A 21604-nucleotide genomic window follows, 5' to 3' on the forward strand; every position below is an offset into this window, starting at 1 on the left:
ATTCTGTACGTTTCTAGTCTTCAATTCTGAAAAGATGAGTAACTTGATAGTGCCTCATGAAATGTCAGAAGTATTACTGTATATATGTAATGTATATTGTACTTAAAGGATTTTAGTGATTAAAACATACAATGTTTCCATATCTAGCACAAACAAAGTTATACAATTTGGCAACATGAGACCTTAGTCTTAAGAATTGAAGACAAAAAGTAAATGCTGATAGCATACAAGGAATAACTCACACAAAATTGTTCTAATATCAAAATATAGCAATTTATTCAAGACACTGAATATGATCTCTTGATTTTCTTCTTGGAACAAATGAATTACAACACACAAGGTGATTTGTTGAAAGAAAGTGAGTGTGGTTTTTGGATGTGTGTATGCATGTAAGTGGGGATGTGTATAGAGACAAACTGGGCAAGGGGAGGCGTTTCAACAGAATCTATGAAATGCTGAAATGAGAATCAAGCCTGGCTTCAAGTCTGACACAGACAATAAAACTTCAGAAGCCAGAATTTAGACTATCAGTGAATGGCTGAAAAATATAATTTGGAAAGGAAGGAAAGAAGGAAGGAAGGAAAGAAAAAAAGGGGGGAAACAAGCTATAAAAATGAAAAAAAGTGCACATCATCTGGGACAAAAATTACATAGTTTTGTTTTAAAATAAAAATGCAATCTCTTATATTAAGAAAAAATCTTTGTGGAATCCTAGGAATATTAGGCGTTTTGATTCCCCCGTACAGGAACCCTGTTTACCATATTAAAGATGTAGTATCCCATTAGTTCACATGTATCTCAATTAAGTCTAAATTCAAATAGAATGTCCAGAATTTTATTCCAGAATTGGTTATGGAATAATATTTTATCATTTTAATATTACAATACAGGTAGTCCTCCATTTACAACCATTCATTTAGCAACCATTCAAAGTTACAACAGTACTGAAAAAAGTAACTTACAACCAGTCCTTGCACTTACAACTATCATTGCATCCCCACTTTGGCAACTGTAGGGCTGCAGTGTCCTGGGGTCGTGTGATTACCGTTTGCAAGTTTCTCAGCTGTCTTCTGACAAGCAACGTCAATGGAAAAATAGATTCATTTAATGGCCATGTGATTCACTTAATAACTGTAATGTTTCACTTACCTGTGATAAAAATATGTTATATTATTGGACATAACCTACTTAACAACCTTCCTGCTTCACAATGGAAATTCTAGTTCCAACTGTGATTGTAATTCGAGGACTATCTGTACTTTATTTGTTATGATATTTATATGCCTCAATACCCAGTTATTGTTGATTTGAAGCCAGATTTAAAGTATTATCTTAAATAGTAATATTATGCATATCTACTTAGAAGTGAATTTCTTCTAAGAGTTTAATGCACTCAAGCCTGATATCTTGGGGTGAAATACTATTTAAAAAATAAAAATGATGAAATCTGTTCTTTTTATCAAACATTTCTACATAATTTGTAAATAGTAATTAATATAGAGTGAAATGTTAAGATTAATTCTTTCATAACTTCAAATATAAGTCAAAGCTATATTTGAAAGCAGGTCACGGTACACCAATGGTAATATTTTTCCTTTAAAAAGTCATGATTTTTAAGAAAAAATTAATTCAAAGTAAGTTTTGAAGTTTATAATTCTGAAATTATGTTTTAATATCTTGTCAAGTTACAATATCTGATAAAGAATTTATGCCATGGAATATTTTACTACTTGCATGATTAATTTAAAGAATCTTTTAAAAATAAGTATGGGCAAAACTGCCTTTCACGAAGATTAAAAAGATACTGCATCTTTAAATAGGGATTCATCTGAATTGTTCTTTTAAATGATGGAACACAACTCAATCCACATATGTTAGATATTTTAAGTTTCTAAAATTGTGTTTTAACATAAAAATACTACGACCTTTATTTCTTATTCCAAAAATACATGGGGTTCTTTCTTTTTTTAAAAAGTAATCTTTCTTCTGTAAAAAGCTTTTCCGGCACCTAAAGCACTTAATACACAATTTTTTGAAAGTGCCCTTCAGATTTCAAGATCTGAAGCATGGAAACATTAAAGAAGTAGCAGAATCAGAGGATAAAGAAAAGAGAAAAGATGGAGGGGAGGATTGAAAAGAAGAAATGGAAAACAGAAGCAGTCACTAATGATGCCCATCTGCCCTTTGCATTAACTAGGCACAAATGGAAAGGACAAAGCAAAAAGTTGGTGAAGAAAGAAAGAAAAAAGAAAGAAAGAGAGAGAGAGAGAGAAAGAAAGAAAGAAAGAAAGAGAAAAAGAAAAAGACAGACATTCAGATTGAACCTATGCCTGTTATTGTCAAGGCTGTAACATTCCAGCTGATAAGAAAAAAAATCACTGAACAAATAACAGTAGTCTAGAAAATACAAAGTGTTGGGATTACAAATTTGAGTGTATCATCAATACAAACTGGTTTTTGAATGTCCTTTGGGAGAGCAATTGTAGTGTCCAAACTAGAAAGTAAAATAATGCAATACCACATGGAAGAGAACTTTTTCCCATTTTGGTTTATCAAAGCATTTTGCTTCATAGATTTTGTTTTCCTTTTAATTGTTATTGTTTTTGGCACAGCTTTTCGTCTTCTTTTTAGCAGCTGTCAAAATGAGGTCTCAGAGATCTGACCCCAGCAAACAGCAGGTTTAGCTGTTGATGGCCACCTTCTTGCTTGCCTCCAAAGGCTGTAAGTTCATAGTGGAAAAATCCCCCCTCCCTAAGTGATTCTGTTTTAAAACCTTGGTGAAGGTTGATGGACAAAACATTGCAAGCTCCTTTTGCCTGGAAGAAATGCGTTATTTGTTTAGTTCTGCTTCTGTTTATTTCCCCCAGTTTTTGCCATTCCAAAGATGTTAAAAGTACGTTTGAAGAGTGCTTCTACCTCCACATTCAATGCTGGTCCATTTGCAGTTTCTTCTAAAATATTTATTTTCGCAGGTCTAGAACACACACCTGGAACACAGAAAAATTGGGCACCAAATAAATTCTTAATAATTTTTGATAATTTAATTGTATACAATTCTATCAGGATAATGAACATATCTGAATAAATTTATCTGAATTATGCATTTTAGCAGAGAGATTACTAGTGCATCACAAGAAGAAATACTTGCAGTGTTGAAATGCACTCATTTATGGATAGCTAAAAACAAAACAAAATTCAAAACTGAAGAAACCATACCGATCCATCGGAAGCACTGGCTCCGACTTTGTCTCCTCTAGCATTCCAGCAGACTTCAAATATTCCACCGGTGCCTCTGTAGCTATGTACTAGAGTCCCACTCTATGAATAAATAGAACACCTTCATTCAGGGGACAAATCTATACCATTTTGTTTGTAATTTCAATACTGATATCATAACACATACATTTCTATAAATAATAGTTGCATTAGTTTTGCCTATGGCTTATGGAGTAATAACTTGATCATTTGTACTTGCATATCCATGTTCCAAATGGATAACTATATGTTTATGTCATTAATCTTTTGAAGAAGATTGGACTGTTTTTTTCCTTTTGTGTAAAGACAGATGCAAAAAATGAGTTAAGCAGTTCATCAGCTTTCTCCCCATTGCTGATCACCTTACTTTTTTCTCCCATTAATGGGCCAATCATTTCCTTGATTTTTTTCTCATTTTTTACATACTGAAAGAAACTTTTTTGGTCATTTTTTTACTTTTGTTGCAAGCCTTAATTTGTTTTGAGCCTTAGCTTTCGTGCTTTCATCTTTAATGATATTCTGCCTTAGTTTTGTGCCCCTCTTTCCATTTTTTATACTTAACCTTTTTGGCTTTCAATTTATCAGAGTTCTTTATGCAGCCATGCTGGTTTCTTTTGAGAGCTGTTACTTTTCTTCTTCACTGGAATTGTGCTAGACTGGGCTTTTATAATCTTACTTTTCAAAATTCCCCAAGCTACTTGGGTTGTTTTCCCCTTGGGGATTCTCATCCATGGAATCCTTCCCAAACTCTAAGTTTATTGAAATCAGCTCTCTTAAAGTCCAAGATTCTAGTTGGACTTTGTTCTACTGCTTGTGCTTGCATAATACTCCGCTCCTCTACTCACAATAGAATTCCCTATGCCTCCAGACTTAAAATTTGGGGCTCAGACAATCTGGAACTGCGACACCTGCAGTCCAATCTAAGCTTAGTACACAAAATTGTCTGCTACAACATCTTGCCTGTCAATGTCTTCTTCAGCTTCAACCACAATAATACACAGGCAAACAATCAATACAAACTCAAGGTAAACCGCTTCAAACTCAATTGTAGAAAATACGATTTCAGCAACAGCGTGGTCAACACCTGGAATGCTCTACCTGACACCATTGTTACAGCCTCAAACCCTCATAGCTTCAATCTCAAACTGTCTACTGTGGACCTCACCCCATTCTTAAGAGGTCCATAAAGGGGACGTGCATAAGCGCACCAGCGTGCCTACTGTCCCTGTCTTACTGTCCCCATTTATCTGTATTTACTTCCTTTGTTCATGTTTATGTTCATACCTATACTTGTTATCTTGTACATGTTTGACAACAAGTAAAACAAACAAACAAATAAAACAAATAAATAAATAATGCTGAATTCCAATATTGCATGATCACTCCCCCTACAAGATTTCTATAATTTCAATACCTTCTATCATTGCATCTCTATTAGTGAGAATTAAGTCCAATATGGCTGACTTCCTAGTTTCCTTTTCTACTTTTTGGGAGACAAAGTTGTCTGCTAGGTTTGTCAGGAAACGGTTTGATCTTCCACTTGGTGTAAAGTTTGTTTCCCAGATGATGTCAGGATAATTTAAGTTCCCCATTACTATTGTGATGTACTTCCTACATACCTTACCATGTTTCCCTAAAAATAAGACCCTGTCTTATATTTTTTGAACCTTGAAATAAGTGCTTGGCCTTATTTTCGAAGAAGTCTTATAACTTTAGGGTGTGTAGAACAAGATGGGGGTCTTCTTGCCGTCTTACCTGATTTCCAGCTCTGTCTCCCTAACCCTAACCAGATAAACGGTGGGGATTGGCTGTGCATACATTTAAATATTTTTGGGGAGGGTATTTTAGCACATGCGCTCAAAAGCCTGATTGGGTTTCTTACCGGGGATGTCTTATTTTCTGGGAAACAGGGTAGTTAACTGATTAGCAAAATCATCTATTTCTTCTATTTGGTTGGGTGGCCTATAGTATACATCTATAGCAATGTCATTCCCCCCCCCACCTTTTATATTGACCCAAATGCATTCAAGATGGTTTTCATCATTATCTTGATAACACAGTTATTTGTTAACTATTAACTTACTATACAAAGTACTTGGCCTGTACCTAGGGGTATGTATTGGGTGAGTAACAAGCAAGGAGTCTACATAAAACTGAAAACTGAATTAAAAAAATAACTAAGAATGAAACTGCTCCTAAAATGTAATTTTGTCTCTAAGTTATAAGAATGTGACCCTATAGCAAGAGATCCAAACTATAATAACTGAAATAACAGTTTCAGCCAGTATAAAAATGTTGAGGCTTGCCAAAAATTTAGCAAAATTGGGAGAGTCACTCCTGTAACAGAATACATTGGTATTTTGAGCAATATTTCTGGACTGATATAATTTCTTAATTAAGTTCACTTATCTTGAGTGCAGACTGCTATTCCTAGGAAGGAATACAGCTAATCTCATTAGCCTCAAGGTTTCCTTTAGAATTTGACTGAGAATCAACATAAGAACAGATCTTCTGACAGATAAAAAAATGCAACAATATTTAATTAGGTTAGTTTTAGGACAAAATTCAAAACCTGAAGTCTACCATGGTGAAAAACATACACATTAAACATGAACATTTAAGTGTCTCCATTGAACTTGCTTTAAATTTATTTTCAAACAATCAGTCTTGCTACATGTTTTTAGACTATAAACAGGAAATTCTGTTGTTATTTATTACACAGTCTGAATCTAATGGCAGTTGGAGTCTAAAGTACCTGGAAAGTACTAGGTTATCTACTTCTAATTAAACCATTGAAAGAATACTGTTGATAACCTATTTCAATTAATGAAAAGATAAAGCTGAGGGAAAGGACTTATTAAGTTTTTAAGGAGTATGATTTAATCAAATTTTATATAGCTTTATTGCTGAAAATCATTTTAGAATAGGAAACCTGTTCATACATTATACTATTCAACATAAGTAAGATATGTCTACAGTGTACTATATACACACCTCCTCCTAGACACAAAGCTACTAGTGAGAGGAATATCCTTTTGTTAAGTCTATTAGATTCATAGGCCTCTGCCACATTTATTTAAATATATGTATCAAAAATATTTATATTATGTAGTAAAAACAAGTTACAAACATATTTGCTACAATTTAAAGAGCATGTTTAAACTTATATTAGTGTCATGATATAGAATTACCATACCTGAGTATTCCATATATGAACACATTTGTCGAAGGATCCACTTGCTAAATATTTTCCATCAGGACTAAAAGCTACACTGTAGACAGGTTCTTGATGTTTTGTTAACGTGTGAGTGCAGATACCTCTTTCTACATCCCACAACCGAACAGTAGAATCAAATGAAGCACTGAAGCAGCAAAGAGATAAAAACATTTTTTTCATTGAGGATATTGCTCATGCAAGTGGTTAAAACATTACTGTCAAAGTGAAAATAATCTATTGATCTTATGCAATGTTCTCTGCCTTCCTATGCAAATACGTGCTTGGGCTTATCTCCCCATTCCATTGCTGATACTGAGATTTCTCAATGTAACAAGTTCCTTGAATGACTATGTCAGAGTCACAGCCCCATACTAGTTCAGTAGTCATAAGTAACCATAAATAGCATGTAGGTGGACCATGAAGCTTAATAGAGATAAATAAGTAGGCTTGGAGGAAAAGGACAAAGTAGGAACTGCATCATAGGAATTACATAGGCTGTTAGAGGTTTTTGCTCAGCACAAAAATGTAGTTCAACCTCTTCCTCCTCTGCCAGTGCTGACAATGCATGGAAGCTTTTTCAAGACATGCTTATGCTTCTAATATTCTATGAAGAATATCAATAACTTTGTAAATATGTAAACAATTAAATATAACTGAGAATACAGGATCCTAAGAGACTGGGAAGAAAAGCTGTGTTTCAAGTGCTTTGCTATAAGAATAGAAGACATTGCATTGTTTTGCTTTTACCTTGCCAACATAATGTTGCAGTTTGGGTTGCTGGTACCTGGTCCTGTTGGGCTCCATTTGATAGTATAAATCTCTTTGTTATGTGCTTGAAGGTCATGTACACAAGTGTCTTGCTTCATACTCCAAATCTATATAAAGAATCAATTGAATGGAGATGAATAAAAACTGCATTTAGAAATATTTTGTCCAACTATGATACATTGCAAATCCTTCAAAAATTTTACAAATAATATTTTATAAACTTTAATTCAAGTTCTTGAAAATACTATGCTTGGACCTGCGATCATACCTTTAACGTCATATCATCTGAGCAGGATGCTAGAAGCATACCAGAAGGATCCCATTTAATTGCATTGACCTCATTCTGAAAGAAAAGGATTTATTTTAAAATTAGTGTATATACTCTGTAAACAGTGTTGCACTTTTTACAAACAAGCAAGCTGCTTAAGCTGAATTTATTGGCACATCCAGTAAAAATACTCCATTTTTTTAAACATGTAAATTTTTCAGAAGTTTCTTAAACAGGGAAATAGACTGAATGTTACTGAACCATTTTTCAAGCAAAGGTTTATTAGGATATTTTGCACTGGAAGATAATGATTAACTTTGTTGTTATAAGCAGATAAACAATGCATTTCTTAATTTGCAATTTTTTACTCCTTCTGTCAAACATAATAAGCCTAAATTTGGAGAGAATTCAATCTGTTGCTTGGCTATTGTTATCATTTTGTCCAAGACATGTCCAGATTTTATGCAGTCTCACTACAGAGGGAAGCAAGTTCCCCTTTTTTATTACAATCACTCCAGAGTTCATAATTTTGTGTGAGATGCTTATAGAGGTTAAATGTCAATGAATTAACATCTTAAAAGACATTATTATTATTACCGCATCATTTCATGGGTATTTTGTCTGTTTTATAAATAAATAGCCATCAGGGATGCATGGAAAATTAGAAATTGGAATTAGAAGTTGTCTCATGTGAGAATGCAAAAGCTGTTATATTTGCTGTTGTGTGTAGTGTAATGTAGAGAGACTTTATAATAATTACAATCATAATAAGCCTAAATATTTTTAAAAACTCAAAATTATAAATTTAAATTTAATTATATTATAATTTACAATGTAAAATTATATTTTTCTGGATTTGCTATTTAATTGATAAAATTATCTTGCATTCTCCCAATATTACAATTAGCTACCTTTTTTACAGTAGCTACTTATCTTTTCATACATTAAAAAATACCTATGGGTTTTAAATCATCTCTGAGGAAAGTGTTGCATACTAATTCAGACCACTGGTTCACTACTATGAATTCTATTTAATGTTCTAATAAAAATAGCATTTCTATTTTTCTAAAGCAAAGTTATAAAAACAAATAAAAATTGATTTCCCCAAATTCTTATTAACATCAATGAATTTACTGCCAAGAGTACCCCAGATTAAATTTAAGACTAAAATCCCTAATGTATTATCTAATTTTGAAGTATGGATACTACCTAGAAAGAAGATGGAACTTTTCTTCTTGGCTTCCTGTTACTAGACATGACCACTTTGCCAGCTAATTTGTGAATGAGGAAACTTCCATCCCAGAGTAACATGCTTACTACTTTGCATGAACACATAAATATATATTCTCAAAATTCAATATATGCCTGCCAGCTAAATGAATTAGATAGCTATTGATTTAAGACTATCGTATTCCTGAAATATTGATAAAGTCTGTTTTAATTGCAATGTGTTAAGATTATTGCTTAATTTTACCGTGTGGCCTTGAAAGGTTTTGACTGGACGATCACAGCCAAGTCTGCATACATGTATGCACATATCAGTGCTGCACGATGCAAAGGTAGTATTATTCTGCCAATCTACGTCCAGGGCTGGGGCTGTGAAAGGAGGACAGAAAGGGGCCATTAGGAAATTTGGACAGGAAGCAAATTACCTTTGTAACTGTTAATTTAATTTAAATACATGTAGCATCCTAGCACTATACTATTAGTTTGATAGTATGACCAATATTTATTCTATTTACAATAGAATAAAACCATTATGTACCAGACTTTGATGCCACAGCATGCAGTGGGTCTAAATTCCACTCTAATGACATTATCATACAAATAACATACATTACAGTGTTTTATGGCAGTTTTGCTGAAAACCAACATTTACTTCTGGTTTTCAAAAAAACCAACTGCTAGTGAACATTTAACAACTGCAGTGTTCACTTAGTGACTCTGATGTTCATTGACAACCGTTGCAAAAATATGTAAAATCAGGTCAGTCATGTGGGTGACTCAGTTTATGACCATCACAGTCATAGTTAAAGACTACCTATAGAAAAAAACTCCAAACAAATCTAAAAACACAGCACACTTTCTGAAACCCATAAAACACTATCAAAATAAATTAGATAATAACATAGTTTTTACATACATGCCAGAACAAAGCTTTTGGGAAACCAGAGGATAGACTTTTAGAACAATATCATTCTGAACCAGTAGTGAGTTTCAATTTAGTTTGCTACTGGTTCGCTTGTGTGCATGCTTGCGCACTTGTGCAATGCTTCTGTGCATGCGCAGAAGCATCTGGGCAAGTGGGCAGAGCCTCCCGCCACCGCCACTACCAGTTTGCCTGATCTAGGGTGAACTGGTAACAATGCACCACTGGTCTGAACTAAAACGTGTGACCCAGACTCTATACTGAAATAATACAAGATGAAATCTTGACATAAAACGGACTTTGCATTTTAAATTTCTGTGGCAGCAAATATCCAATGCAATTTATATTGCTTGAATAATATAAGATGAAAATGGAATAATTTATGTAATTCACATGATGGTATTGTTTGATACCATTTATGTAAATTTATGTCATTGGTATAATGATAAGTATGTGATTGGGCTAAATCACTACAAAGGTATTATCTCTTATGTAAAAGATAATTGAGAACAATGAATATTTCTCAGTGATTTGGTCTATCAATACTTTATGATATGGCAATATCCAAATTTTTACTCTCAAATTTGTCTAACAAAAATTATTTCACTTCTGTTCTTATCAGACAAATATAATCAAGCAAACTAGGATGCAATAGCCTAAATCTGTTTAATAGTCACTTGTGACACATAATTATGACAGAGTAAACTTTTTTGCCATTTGTTAAATACAGAAAGCATAAATAACAGTTGAACTTTAATTACCTGAGTGGAAAGGAAACTGTTGTTTAGCTTCACCTGTATGAGCATCCCAAATTATTGTTGTCTAGGTAGAGAAGAAAGAGCAAATGGAAGAAAAAAACCAGATGTCAAACAGCATTATCAGTTGTAAAGTCAAAACAATCCACACAAAATAGATAACGTGGGGTCTTCAACAGAAAACAAATGTGGCCATTTATAAACTGGATAAGAGTAGATCATAATAGTATTGTGTATATAGAGAAATGCAGATTATAATGGCACCACCATCTGGTAAATACAGAAATAGTATCTTTTTAATAGAAGATTAAAAAGATAATTAGATAATTGATACTTGCAAATGATAGAATTCAACACTTACTTTATCAACGCCAGCACTTAAAATGTAATTTCCCTTTTTGTTCCACTTCAGAGCAAAGATGGGCCCTTTATGTTGCCCTAAGGTGCTTGCAAGATTTCCTGTGATGAATTCAAAAATAAAATCTATGTTTCAAATAATTTGAACACTGAAACAAATTTAGGATCATAAAAAAAATAATCTAATGATTTGAAAAAATTATTTCTTCAGTCTTACCATCTTCCGTCCATATTCTTGCAAAGCCATCATATGATCCAGTAGCCAAGAGTGTTCCATCACTCTGTAAAATATACAAAAAGGAGAGGACTTTTTAATAGGAGGCAGAAATCAGTTATGATTCAATAATTCAATTCAGATTTTCTAGTATAATCAAATACTTTCATGACAAAGAATAAATATCAATACCAGTTTATATCAAAAATTAATGGCTAGTTTGACAACTAGAAACAAGCCTGCTAATGCAGTATATTGTTCTCAGAATAGGATAAAGAGCCCTATTGGCACAGTGGTTAGAAGGCAGTATTGCATTATTGCATTCAGCCTTCCATTCTTCCAGGGTTGGTAAAATGGGGGCAGTATGCTGACATTGCAAACCACCCAGAAAGTGCTGAAAAGTCTACACGCTATGCTATTGCTAGTGTTATCACAATAATTTAGCTAATATATAATTATTTTAATGAGGCATTTTAGCTAACCTGAAAGGATTTACTTTTAAAAATTTATCTCAACATATTCAGGTTTTCCCTCTCTCTTTCTCCCAATAACATATTCCTAATAAGAGCTTCATGAATTCCCTTTCCTCAACAAAAGTTACTGGGTAAAAATGCATACAACTATAGTTAATATGATAATGTACTAAATAAAAACCAATCATCTGGGGAAAAATCATTTCTACAAATACCCCCGACATTCATTTGACATACTATTTCAAATATATACTATTTGACAAAATAATGCTATTGCCCTGAAAATCTCTGAATACTGGTACACTGCCTATAAATATTAAGAGGATAACTACTTAATTTTCTGCAAGAGCATAAAAACTATGCCCTGATATTTCATACTTATTAGATATGCTATTTTTTTGTATGCTAGTATAATGTAAGCTTTAATACCGTGATACCTCAGTATCCATCCTTAATTGGTTCAGGGAGGCATAATAAGTACCAAAAACAATGAGTACCAAACAATTTTTTCCCCATAAGGAATAATGTTGTGAGTCACAAGGCAGCTGAAACCAACAAATTCTAGCTTGTGGGTTGAGTACCAAACAAAATGATGAGCACTGGGGCAAAAATTTCACATCAAAATGTGTTGAGTACCAAATATGATGAATCTCAAAGCAGCTGAGTACCAAGGTACCAGTGTACATGATAATAACTGAATCTATACTTTTTCTTTTTATATATTAAAAGGAGTTATAATCTGTTTATAGATTAATAGAAGTTTCACAAATTTTATGGATGTAATGTACATAATCTTAGATAATATTTATTTACTTTAATAGCGTTCATATGGATGTTTTATTATAGTTTGCTATATTTTATTTTTCCATTGACCAAAATGAAAATATCTTTTTTTTAATGTATTTTCTGATTCCTTTTCTAAACTACAAATTCCAATCTTTGTAACTTTGAAAAGTACAAAACTAAAGGATATATTCTCTCTGGATCATTAGAAATATTATTTTATTTAAATATTACATATGCATTTTTTATTTTGAATATATAAACAAATGGTTCCCATCTACAATATTCTCAAAATAAACTGTTACTGTAGAAAATATTGTGACATTTTCAGTTTGTTCCATAAGCACACTAGTCCGATTCTGGGTGTAAGGAGACTATTAGCATATGTTTAAAATAACTGATAATACTAGTTGGAGCTGCTGAACTATTATCCAAAACATCTAGAAGGCATCAAATTGCTTACACCTAAATTACTATTATACCTGCAAGGAAAAATTGGAAGAAATATTTATTTTTATACTGTATCTATAACTTCCTAAGTGCAGGTTCCACTTTTTCTTTTCGGATCAACTGAGTGTTGATCCTTTGCTAGCAACATGAATTGACCGATTGGCTTGTCACTTGGGCATGATGTTGTGGGTTGAGAGACTGGCCCAAAGTCACTCTGCCAGCTTTCATACTAGAACTCATGGTCTTCTGGTTTTTAGTCTGGTGCCTTAATCACTACAGTAAGCTGGCTCTCATTCATTCATTCATTCATTCACTCACTCACTCACTCACTCACTCATCAACTTGCTCGTTTTCTCTCTCTCTCTCTCTCTCTCTTTCACACACACACACACACACACACACACACACACACAATTGTATTTTATACATGTTGTATTCTATAGACAAGTTTTATTTGTCAACTTACATTCCAGTCTAGTGATGTTACATCTTTATTGCTGGGAACATCATGCCCTCCTTCTCTTATACAGTGCCTCAAAACTAGTTGTGTGGAACTACCATTGCTGTTTTCATTAAGATTCCATATTCTGGCAGTGGAATCACCAGATCTAAAAAGAATGAATACACATATTACTCACAAAGAAAAGCTTAGGGTTCTGTTGGCTCAAAATTGTTTTGAAACAACATTATTATATATTAGTAGAAAATCCATTTCTTATGTGCACATGTCTTCCTTTCAAGAACAAAGATTATCTGCCAAATTCTATTTACTGTTGTTGCTAGAATTGATACTGCTGGGCAAAAATGAAAAATATTAAAAAGTTCACATTTGTTTTAATCCATAATTTACCCTGATGCTAGTAGATCACTGACAGGATTCCAGGCACAGATAAACACCTCTGATTCATGACCCCGAAGAACTGTTGCTTTATTAGAAGGAATTTCAACATCCCCATCGATTTCCATTGGTTTTGAGTGATTATCTGCAAAACATACATAAATCTATGTAAACTAATTCAAAGCATAGTGAAAACAGGAACAATGAAAATTAAACAATAGTAGTGAAACTAATAGGAAAATTGGATTAAGCATAAATATTGATTGGAAATGTTATTTTTTTCCTAAAAGGACAAGACCATTATTGACTGACATCAAGGCAGTTTAAGCCTGCTTTCTATTCCCAGCACATGAGGAGTAAAGAAAACTTATGGTGCTTGAACATATCAATACAATTTAGAATTTCAGAATGCTTATTTGGTAATTGCCTTGAACACAAAAGACAAAAGCAAAAAGATATCAACTAATATGTAAGGCTAAAATGAGGGCAATGTGTCTGTGGCTTTCGGTCTTTGAGCATAAAAATCTTATAATGTCTACAGTTCAAAGATATCTACCAGTCATGGCCAAAATTGGTGGCATCCCAGAAATTTTTTCAGAAAATCAAGTATTTCTCACAGAAAAGTATTGCATTAACACATCTTTTGCTATACACGTTTATTCCCTTTGTGTGTATTGGAACAAAACAAAAAAGGGCAGGAAAAAAAGCAAATTGGACATAATGTCACACAAAACTCCAAAAATGGGCTGGACAAAATTATTGGCACCCTTAACTTAATATTTGGTTGCACACCCTTTGGAAAAAATAACTGAATTCAGTCGCTTCCTATAACCATCAATAAGCTTCTTATACCTCTCACCCGGAATTTTGGACCACTCTTCCTTTGCAAACTGCTCCAGGTCTCTCTTATTGGAAGGGCGCCTTTTCCCAACAGCAATTTTAAGATCTCTCCGCAGGTGTTCAATGGGATTTAGATCTGGATTCATTGCTGGCCACTTCAGAACTCTCCAGCGCTTTGTTGCCATCCATTTCTGGGTGCTTTTTGACGTATGTTTGGGGTCATTGTCTGGCTGGAAGACCCAAGATCTTGGACGCAAACCCAACTTTCTGACACTGGGCTCTACAGTGCGACCCAAAATCCTTTGGTAATCCTCAGATTTCAAGATGCCTTGCACACAGTCAAGGCATCCAGTGCCAGAGGCAGCAAAACAACCCCAAAACCTCCACCATATTTCACTGTAGGTACTGTGTTCTTTTCTTTGTAGGCCTCATTCCGTTTTTGGTAAACAGTAGAATGATGTGCTTTACCAAAAAGCTCTATCTTTGCTTACTCAAGTACATTTTGGCAAACTGTAGTCTTGCTTTTTTATGTCTCTGTGTCAGCAGAGTGGGGTCCTCCTGGGTCTCCTGCCATAGTGTTTCATTTCATTTACATGTCGATGGATAGTTCGCGCTGACACTGATGCTCCCTGAGCCTGCAGGACAGCTTGAATTTCTTTGGAACTCATTTGGGGCTGCTTATTCACCATCCGGACTATCCTGTGTTGCAACCTTTCATCAATTTTTCTCTTCCATCCATGCCCAGGGAGATTACCTACAGTGCCATGGGTTGCAAACTTCTTGATAATGTTGCGCACTGTGGACAAAGGCAAATCTAGATCTCTGGACATGGACTTGTAACCTTGAGATTGTTGATATTTTTCCACAATTTTGGTTCTCAAGTCCTCAGACAGTTCTCTTCTCCTCTTTCTTTTGTCCATGCTTAGTGTGGCACACACAGACACACAATGCAAAGACTAAGTGAACTTTTCTCCTTTTTATCTGCTTTCAGGTGTGATTTTTATATTGCCCACACCTGTTACTTGCCCCAGGTAAGTTTAAAGGAGCACATGCTTGAAACAATCTTATTTATCCACAATTTTGAAAGGGTGCCAATAATTTTTTCCAGCCCATTTTTGGAGTTTTGTGTGACATTATGTCCAATTTGCTTTTTTTCCTGCCTTTTTTTGTTTTGTTCCAATACACACAAAGATAATAAACACGTGTATAGCAAAAGATGTGTTAATGCAATACTTTTCTGTGAGAAATACTTGATTTTCTGGAAAAATTTCTGGGGTGCCAACAATTTCGGCCATGACTGTATACAAATATCTAGCTTTGCCACATAAATTTGCATTTAATGTAAACATACCCATTAGAAAACATAGTTTAACTTACTTATTGCATGTGCCCCATTCTCCTCTCCATTCACAGTGGCTTCTCCAGTCTTTGGTGTATTTTGCTGTGGGATAGCAATAGTTGTTGTTGTGGCTGTTGTAGTAGTTGTGACTGCTGTTGCTGTTGTTGTTGTTGTAACTACAGCTGTTGCTGCACTAGCTTGTTGCTGTGCTAATTTCTCCCTGAAAGCCTGCTGCCGAGTTTGCACTACATCAGGCATTACTGCATCTATCAAAGATAAGGACTCGATAGGTCTACCATCAAACACTGTACCATCCTAGGAATGGAAAGAAAAAGAAAGAAAGAAAAAGACGATGTTTTTCCTGATAAATGAATGAAATACTAGCTAAGTAGAATACAATTGCCATGTAATCTGAAATTATAATCTTCAATTGCATCTATAAAATTTTTACTACTAACTTGCTAGACTACAGGTAGTCCTCAACTTACAACAGTTCATTTAGTGACTTTTACAACAGCACTGAAAGTTACAACAGCACTGAAAAAAGTGACTTATGACCATTTTTCACACTTACGATCATTGAGTGATTCCCATGGTCACGTGATGAAAAATCAGATGCTTGGCAACTGACTCACATTTATGATTGCTGCGTCCTGGAGTTACGTGATCTGCTTTTGCAAACTTCTGACAAGCAAAGTCAATGGGGAAACAAGATTCATTTAAAAACTGTATTACTAACTTAACAACTGCATTGATTCACTTCACAAATAAAGGTTGTAAAATGGGGCAAAACTCACTTAACAAATTTCTCATTTAGCAACATGAATTCCAGGCTCCATTGTGGTTGTAATTTGAGGACTACCTGTACTACGCAACGATGAAAAAACTTTGAATGATTAATCAGAAAATAAATTATGGAAGTCACATACTGACCATGAAATTGACAGTCACATACTTAACAAGAAAAAGGGTTTTGACTTATCCTCAGAAAACATTGCTCGGAGTATCACATAAAATTATACTTAACAAAAGTAAGGCTTCATTTGAAACCTTTTGATCTGGTTGGATTTTGGGAGATTCATAAAATTCATTCTATTATTTCTTTTTTTTTTCTCATGAAGGTTAATTCTGAAAAAAAAATTAATGTGGCAACAGTATAAGGAAGCAAAAGTTTTTTTGCACATTGACATTAAACGCAATGGCATGTAAATCAGCCAAGATCAGATTTAAATTCAATGTGCAAGGTGATGCTTGTTCAATTCTATTAAAATAGAATTCAAACATTATATTTTAATTAATGTGAAATTCAATCTGATAACATTCAATATAGATTACATTGCATTTTAAGTACTAAAATGCACAGCTCTGATTTGTTTTTAGGGAGAATGGAATGAGAAGAAAAGGAATATTTTTCAGCACAGGTTTTCTATTTTTTTCCCAAGGCAACCTGTAGAACTTCTGTGCAACGTATTAAGGAAGAAAAACAACCTTAGATAGAGAGATCTTTTTCTTATTTGTTTGCTGGAATCTATACAAGTCCTGCAGAAACCAGTTTGAAAAATCCTACTTTAGAAGACATTAATTCTGCAAAGTTCTGCTTGAAAGTATCAAGGTTTCATTCAGTAGATGTTCAAAATAACTCTTATGAGGGAGAGTTAGTAGAGTGAGGAAAGTCTAAGCATTTTAAAACTTTTTTTTAATTATAGAAACTTTTAACTCCAATTAAGTAGTAATAAGATTAAATATCAGCCTTCAAAAATTATTTAAAATCAAACAAACCGCCATGCTCTGACCACTTGCTTTTCAGGACTTACAGGCTTGCTAGCAAGGTTTTTTTCCAGGATGGAAATATGAACTTGTTTTTTAACAATTGTGTTTAAGAAATCTTAGCAATGTATAAATTATTGCTACTTCATATGTCAGTATGGTATAAAGAAACATACTTACTAGACAGATGAGTAACAAAAAGAACAGATTTTGTTCTATTTGGTTATTTTAGGAAGAAAATGAAAGGGACCAATGAGGACTATTAAACAAACAAGTATAGTATAGCCTTTATTGTCATTGTACATCATGTATTCAACAAAATTGGTTGATTAAGTAGATTTAGAGATTAGGAAGTATAACAATAAAAAAAAAAAACTAAACATGGAAAAAAAGTAGAGGAAAGTAAAGCAGAAACTAAAAAGTAGAAAGTAAAATTAAAAAGAAGAGCCAGTTGGTTCTATTGGCTAAGGTATCAGGCTTAGCAGAATGAACGAAGAGACCCTAGATCTTTTACATCCATTTTAATTAAAACCAACATTAACAAATAAGCCAGGTCTGGTTTTTGTTCTTCTATCCTTCAAAATTGGCATCAACTGAAGCAAACTGCCTTAGGTTGATCAAGCTCTAATCATTAAGCATTTTCTAACTAAGGAAGAGGTGATACTTGCCTCATTGATGCTTATCTCTGCTTCCACATACTGTAGGCCTTTCTGAAGTATAGAGATAAGGGCAGCAGGTGGCACTAGTGTTCCATTGATGTTGGATTGGCTAATATGACTCTCTATTCCAAATGTAAAGGCGGAATGGGAGAAACCTGAGAAAAAGGAAGGCATGATATGAAATCTAAGCTCTCTGCAATGTGACACATATACTAAATACAACACAGCTGAATCCTGTGCCTCTCCCAACAAGGGAGAAAAATTTCCACATTAGGTCTGTTAGAAAAAAACCCCTATAATAGTCCCCTTCAATTACATTTGCACACTTATTTCTTAAAGAATGAGCATTTGGAAAAAAATAATTAGACAAAACAAAAGAAAATGGTATAAACCAGGGGTGTCAAACTCAAGGCCTAGGGGCCGAATCCAGCCCACAGGGGTGCGTAGATTTGGCCTGCGGGGCCATCCTGGAAATAGTGAACGACTGGCCCACAGTGCCTCTGCCAGCAAAAATGGAGCTCGGGGGAGCCGTGCACCTCCCCCCTAGCTCCATTTTTGCTGGCAGAGGGCAGCAGGAAGTTGTTGCAGCCAAAAATGGAGCCCGGGGTCCGCATGCGGCTCCCTGAGCTCCGTTTTCCCTTGCAGAGGGTTGCAAGAGGCCATCGCAGCTGAAAATGGAGCTCATGAGCCCGTTTTCGCTGGCAGAGTGCTCGGGCCACCAACTTCGGAGACAAATGACATCAAGCTGGCCACAGCCCCCCAGTTCCCTGAGGTCAAACACAATACTGATGCAGCCTCAATGAAATCGAGTTTGACACCCCTGGTCCAAACTATTTGTATTATGTAGGAAATGAAATGCTACAGAAAAAGTCACAGTTTCAGGAATTATACAAGAGGGCACTGCCCACTTATAAAAAAGGAATATACATGTTTGGCTCTTGAACACAGTAATTACCAGCTAATCTGACATGCAAGTATAATTAATAAACCAGAACAAAAGTGAAACAATAGAAATAATATACTTTAATGGGGCATATATTTCCACACATCTGTCACCTTGATGATGATTTCTACTCTATATATTTGGTGATTAAAGCATAAAGCTTAAGTGGCACATTAGATAATAATGAGCTCAGTATTTTTAGTATCAGAGGGGACATAAAATGAATATTGTTCAACCAATTCTGAAAGAGGTTACATGTCACAGAAAGATCTGGTATGCAATCTGAGTTGTTTATTGATCCAATATCATTACCAAGTCTCAAGAGATCTTTTTCTGGGAAGTATTTTATATCCATATTGCTTTACTAACAGTGACCATAACTGGAGACAGTTGAGCCAAGTTACCTATGCTCTTGTAAGCTCTACCTAGGCTCTTATATTTCAGTGCGTAAATATGTTTTGTTGTAATTATTTTCATTTTTTTTTTACTCTGGTGAAGGACTAACTACCATATATTACTAGGCTGCTTATAACAGTATAATTGGTTAATAGAGCTGTGGAGCACTTCAGATTTGTTTTTAGAATATTCCAAAACTACTTTTTGGATTCTGAGCAGAATCCGATAAAACAAAATGAGATTTAAAAAATAAAAGAAGAAAGCTAAAAAACAAAAAAAAATGAAGAATTTGGTCAAAGGCACCCACCACATCCAACATAAAGCATCTCTCCAAGCTTAGCTCAAGGCCTGGGAAAACAGGCAAGGTTTTTTAAACCTTCTGAAATTTAAGCAGCATGGAAGCCATACAGATCTATCTCCAAGGGAAACTCTTTCCCAAGGACAGGCACAAAAAGACTAGAACAGCCCTCTACATAATGGAACTTAGGCACCTCTAGCCTAGTTAAATACAGAAAGGATAATAATATATATAAGGGTTTTTTTGGAATAGCAATGCAGTATCACTAATAGCTTTTGTAAAATACGGAAGCAAATAGGGGTAACAGATAAATATAAGAATAGATTTTTTTTCTCATACGATTTCAGTGCTGAAGATACTACATAAATGCTACATCAGAGGAAACTGGCCATGTGCTTCTGCCAAAAAATCTTATATAAAAGTTATCCAAGAAATGCAACCCAATGATAAATATATTTATTGCATTTTACCTGCATTAAACATAAAACTGCCAGCAGCAATTTAATTAAAATGTTATGCTGTAAATGTGATTGTCAGGACATGTTTGCATTGAGCTATTCATGCCTATTAATATTGCCCCCTAATCAGTGGTGAAATGTAAAATTTGTTACTATAGGTTGTATGGGTGTGGCTTGGTGGCGGTGGGGTAATGTGACTGGGTGGGCATGGCCAATTTTTTTTAAACTTTTAAAAGCATTTTTTATGCAACCTCTTCGGCTGAAGAGGTTGTAAAAAAATGCTTTTAAAAGGTTCTTACAATCTCAGCTGAGTTGCCTGATCGTCCGAATCTTTTAAAAGCATTTAATGATCCCAGTTGAGCCACGTGATCATCAGAGGCTTTTTTTAAAAAAAAGCATTTTTTCAGCTGAAGATTTTTTCGGCAGGGATTTTTGCTACTGGTTCTCCGAACCACCCACTGTCATCACTATCAGATTGGAAAATCCGGTCTGAACCTGGATCATTTCACCCCTTCCGCTAATAGCACATTCTCTACAGGTATTTCTTGCCATATTTTGCTAATAGCTTACAGTAAAAATATATATCTACCAATTAATTTTTATTCAGTCATTGAGAAAGATCGTATTTTTCATATGAGCTAGCATTGCTTTGTTCAGTTTATAACAGTACAGTGATACTGAGTTTGGCCAAAAATATGGCCTACCCCGAAAACAAGCTCTAGTCCGATTTTCATGCCTGTGCCTAATATAAGCCCTAGTTAAGCCCCACCCATCATTTGTACAAAGTGGGACAAGGTGCAGGCGTAAAAATCAAACTAGGGCGGGGGTAGGGGATGCCCCACGTGCACCATACCCACTTACCTTAGGACTGCCGCAGCCAGGCCTCCCACACTCTCCCATCTGTTGCGCCACTGTATGACTTCTTCTGTAGCCTCTTGCAGCTGCTTGAATTATGCCCAGATGACATGTAGCGCATTGCCCGGTGCCACTCCTTGCGGCAGGACACCACATTGCTCATGCCAGTGCTGCCACTCACAGCAGAATGCTGTGACACTTTTTGTGCCAGTGTCACTGCTCTTGTGTGCAATGGCACAACGTGCCATGCGGCCTCCTGCGTGAGCGGTGTCATGGGCTCAATGAGCCTCACGGCATCAGAGTGGTGGCACTGGTTGACGAGCTATGTGGCGTCTGGCCATGAGCAGTCCTGAAAGAAGTTGGGCAGTTGTGCAGCAGGTCAAGGCATGGGAGGCATGGTTGCAGTGGTCCTAAGGTAAGTGGGTAAGTCATCCTAAGAATTACCTTTGAAAATAATTTTGTAGTTAGCTAATTTTGTCACAAATCTATTGAATTACAATCACTATAATATTGTTACCAGAC

General features: G+C 34.9%; 1 protein-coding gene across 11 annotated transcripts in view; it reads right to left on the reverse strand.

The window, feature by feature from the left end:
• Positions 1-248: 248 nt before the first annotated feature.
• The window catches only part of TBL1X (transducin beta like 1 X-linked), a 177480-nt gene continuing 156124 nt past the window's right edge, over positions 249-21604 (reverse strand). For 8 of the 11 annotated variants that reach the window (XM_058184429.1, XM_058184434.1, XM_058184431.1 and 5 more), the window contains 13 exons: positions 18142-18287; positions 15745-16021; positions 13540-13672; positions 13156-13297; positions 10987-11050; positions 10774-10871; positions 10419-10479; positions 8983-9104; positions 7509-7583; positions 7220-7347; positions 6452-6617; positions 3217-3318; positions 249-2987 (listed from right to left, as the gene is read on the reverse strand). In XM_058184429.1, the coding sequence (XP_058040412.1) occupies positions 2961-2987; positions 3217-3318; positions 6452-6617; positions 7220-7347; positions 7509-7583; positions 8983-9104; positions 10419-10479; positions 10774-10871; positions 10987-11050; positions 13156-13297; positions 13540-13672; positions 15745-16021; positions 18142-18287 (1541 nt within the window). In that variant the 3' untranslated portion in view covers positions 249-2960. Of the gene's footprint in view, positions 2988-3216; positions 5767-6451; positions 6618-7219; positions 7348-7508; positions 7584-8982; positions 9105-10418; positions 10480-10773; positions 10872-10986; positions 11051-13155; positions 13298-13539; positions 13673-15744; positions 16022-18141; positions 18288-21604 lie in introns of all 11 variants that reach the window. The other 3 variants (XM_058184435.1, XR_009155252.1, XR_009155250.1) reach the window with 3 other exon arrangements.

This window comes from Ahaetulla prasina, chromosome 5 (assembly GCF_028640845.1).
Source record: "Ahaetulla prasina isolate Xishuangbanna chromosome 5, ASM2864084v1, whole genome shotgun sequence".
NCBI lineage: Eukaryota > Metazoa > Chordata > Lepidosauria > Squamata > Colubridae > Ahaetulla > Ahaetulla prasina.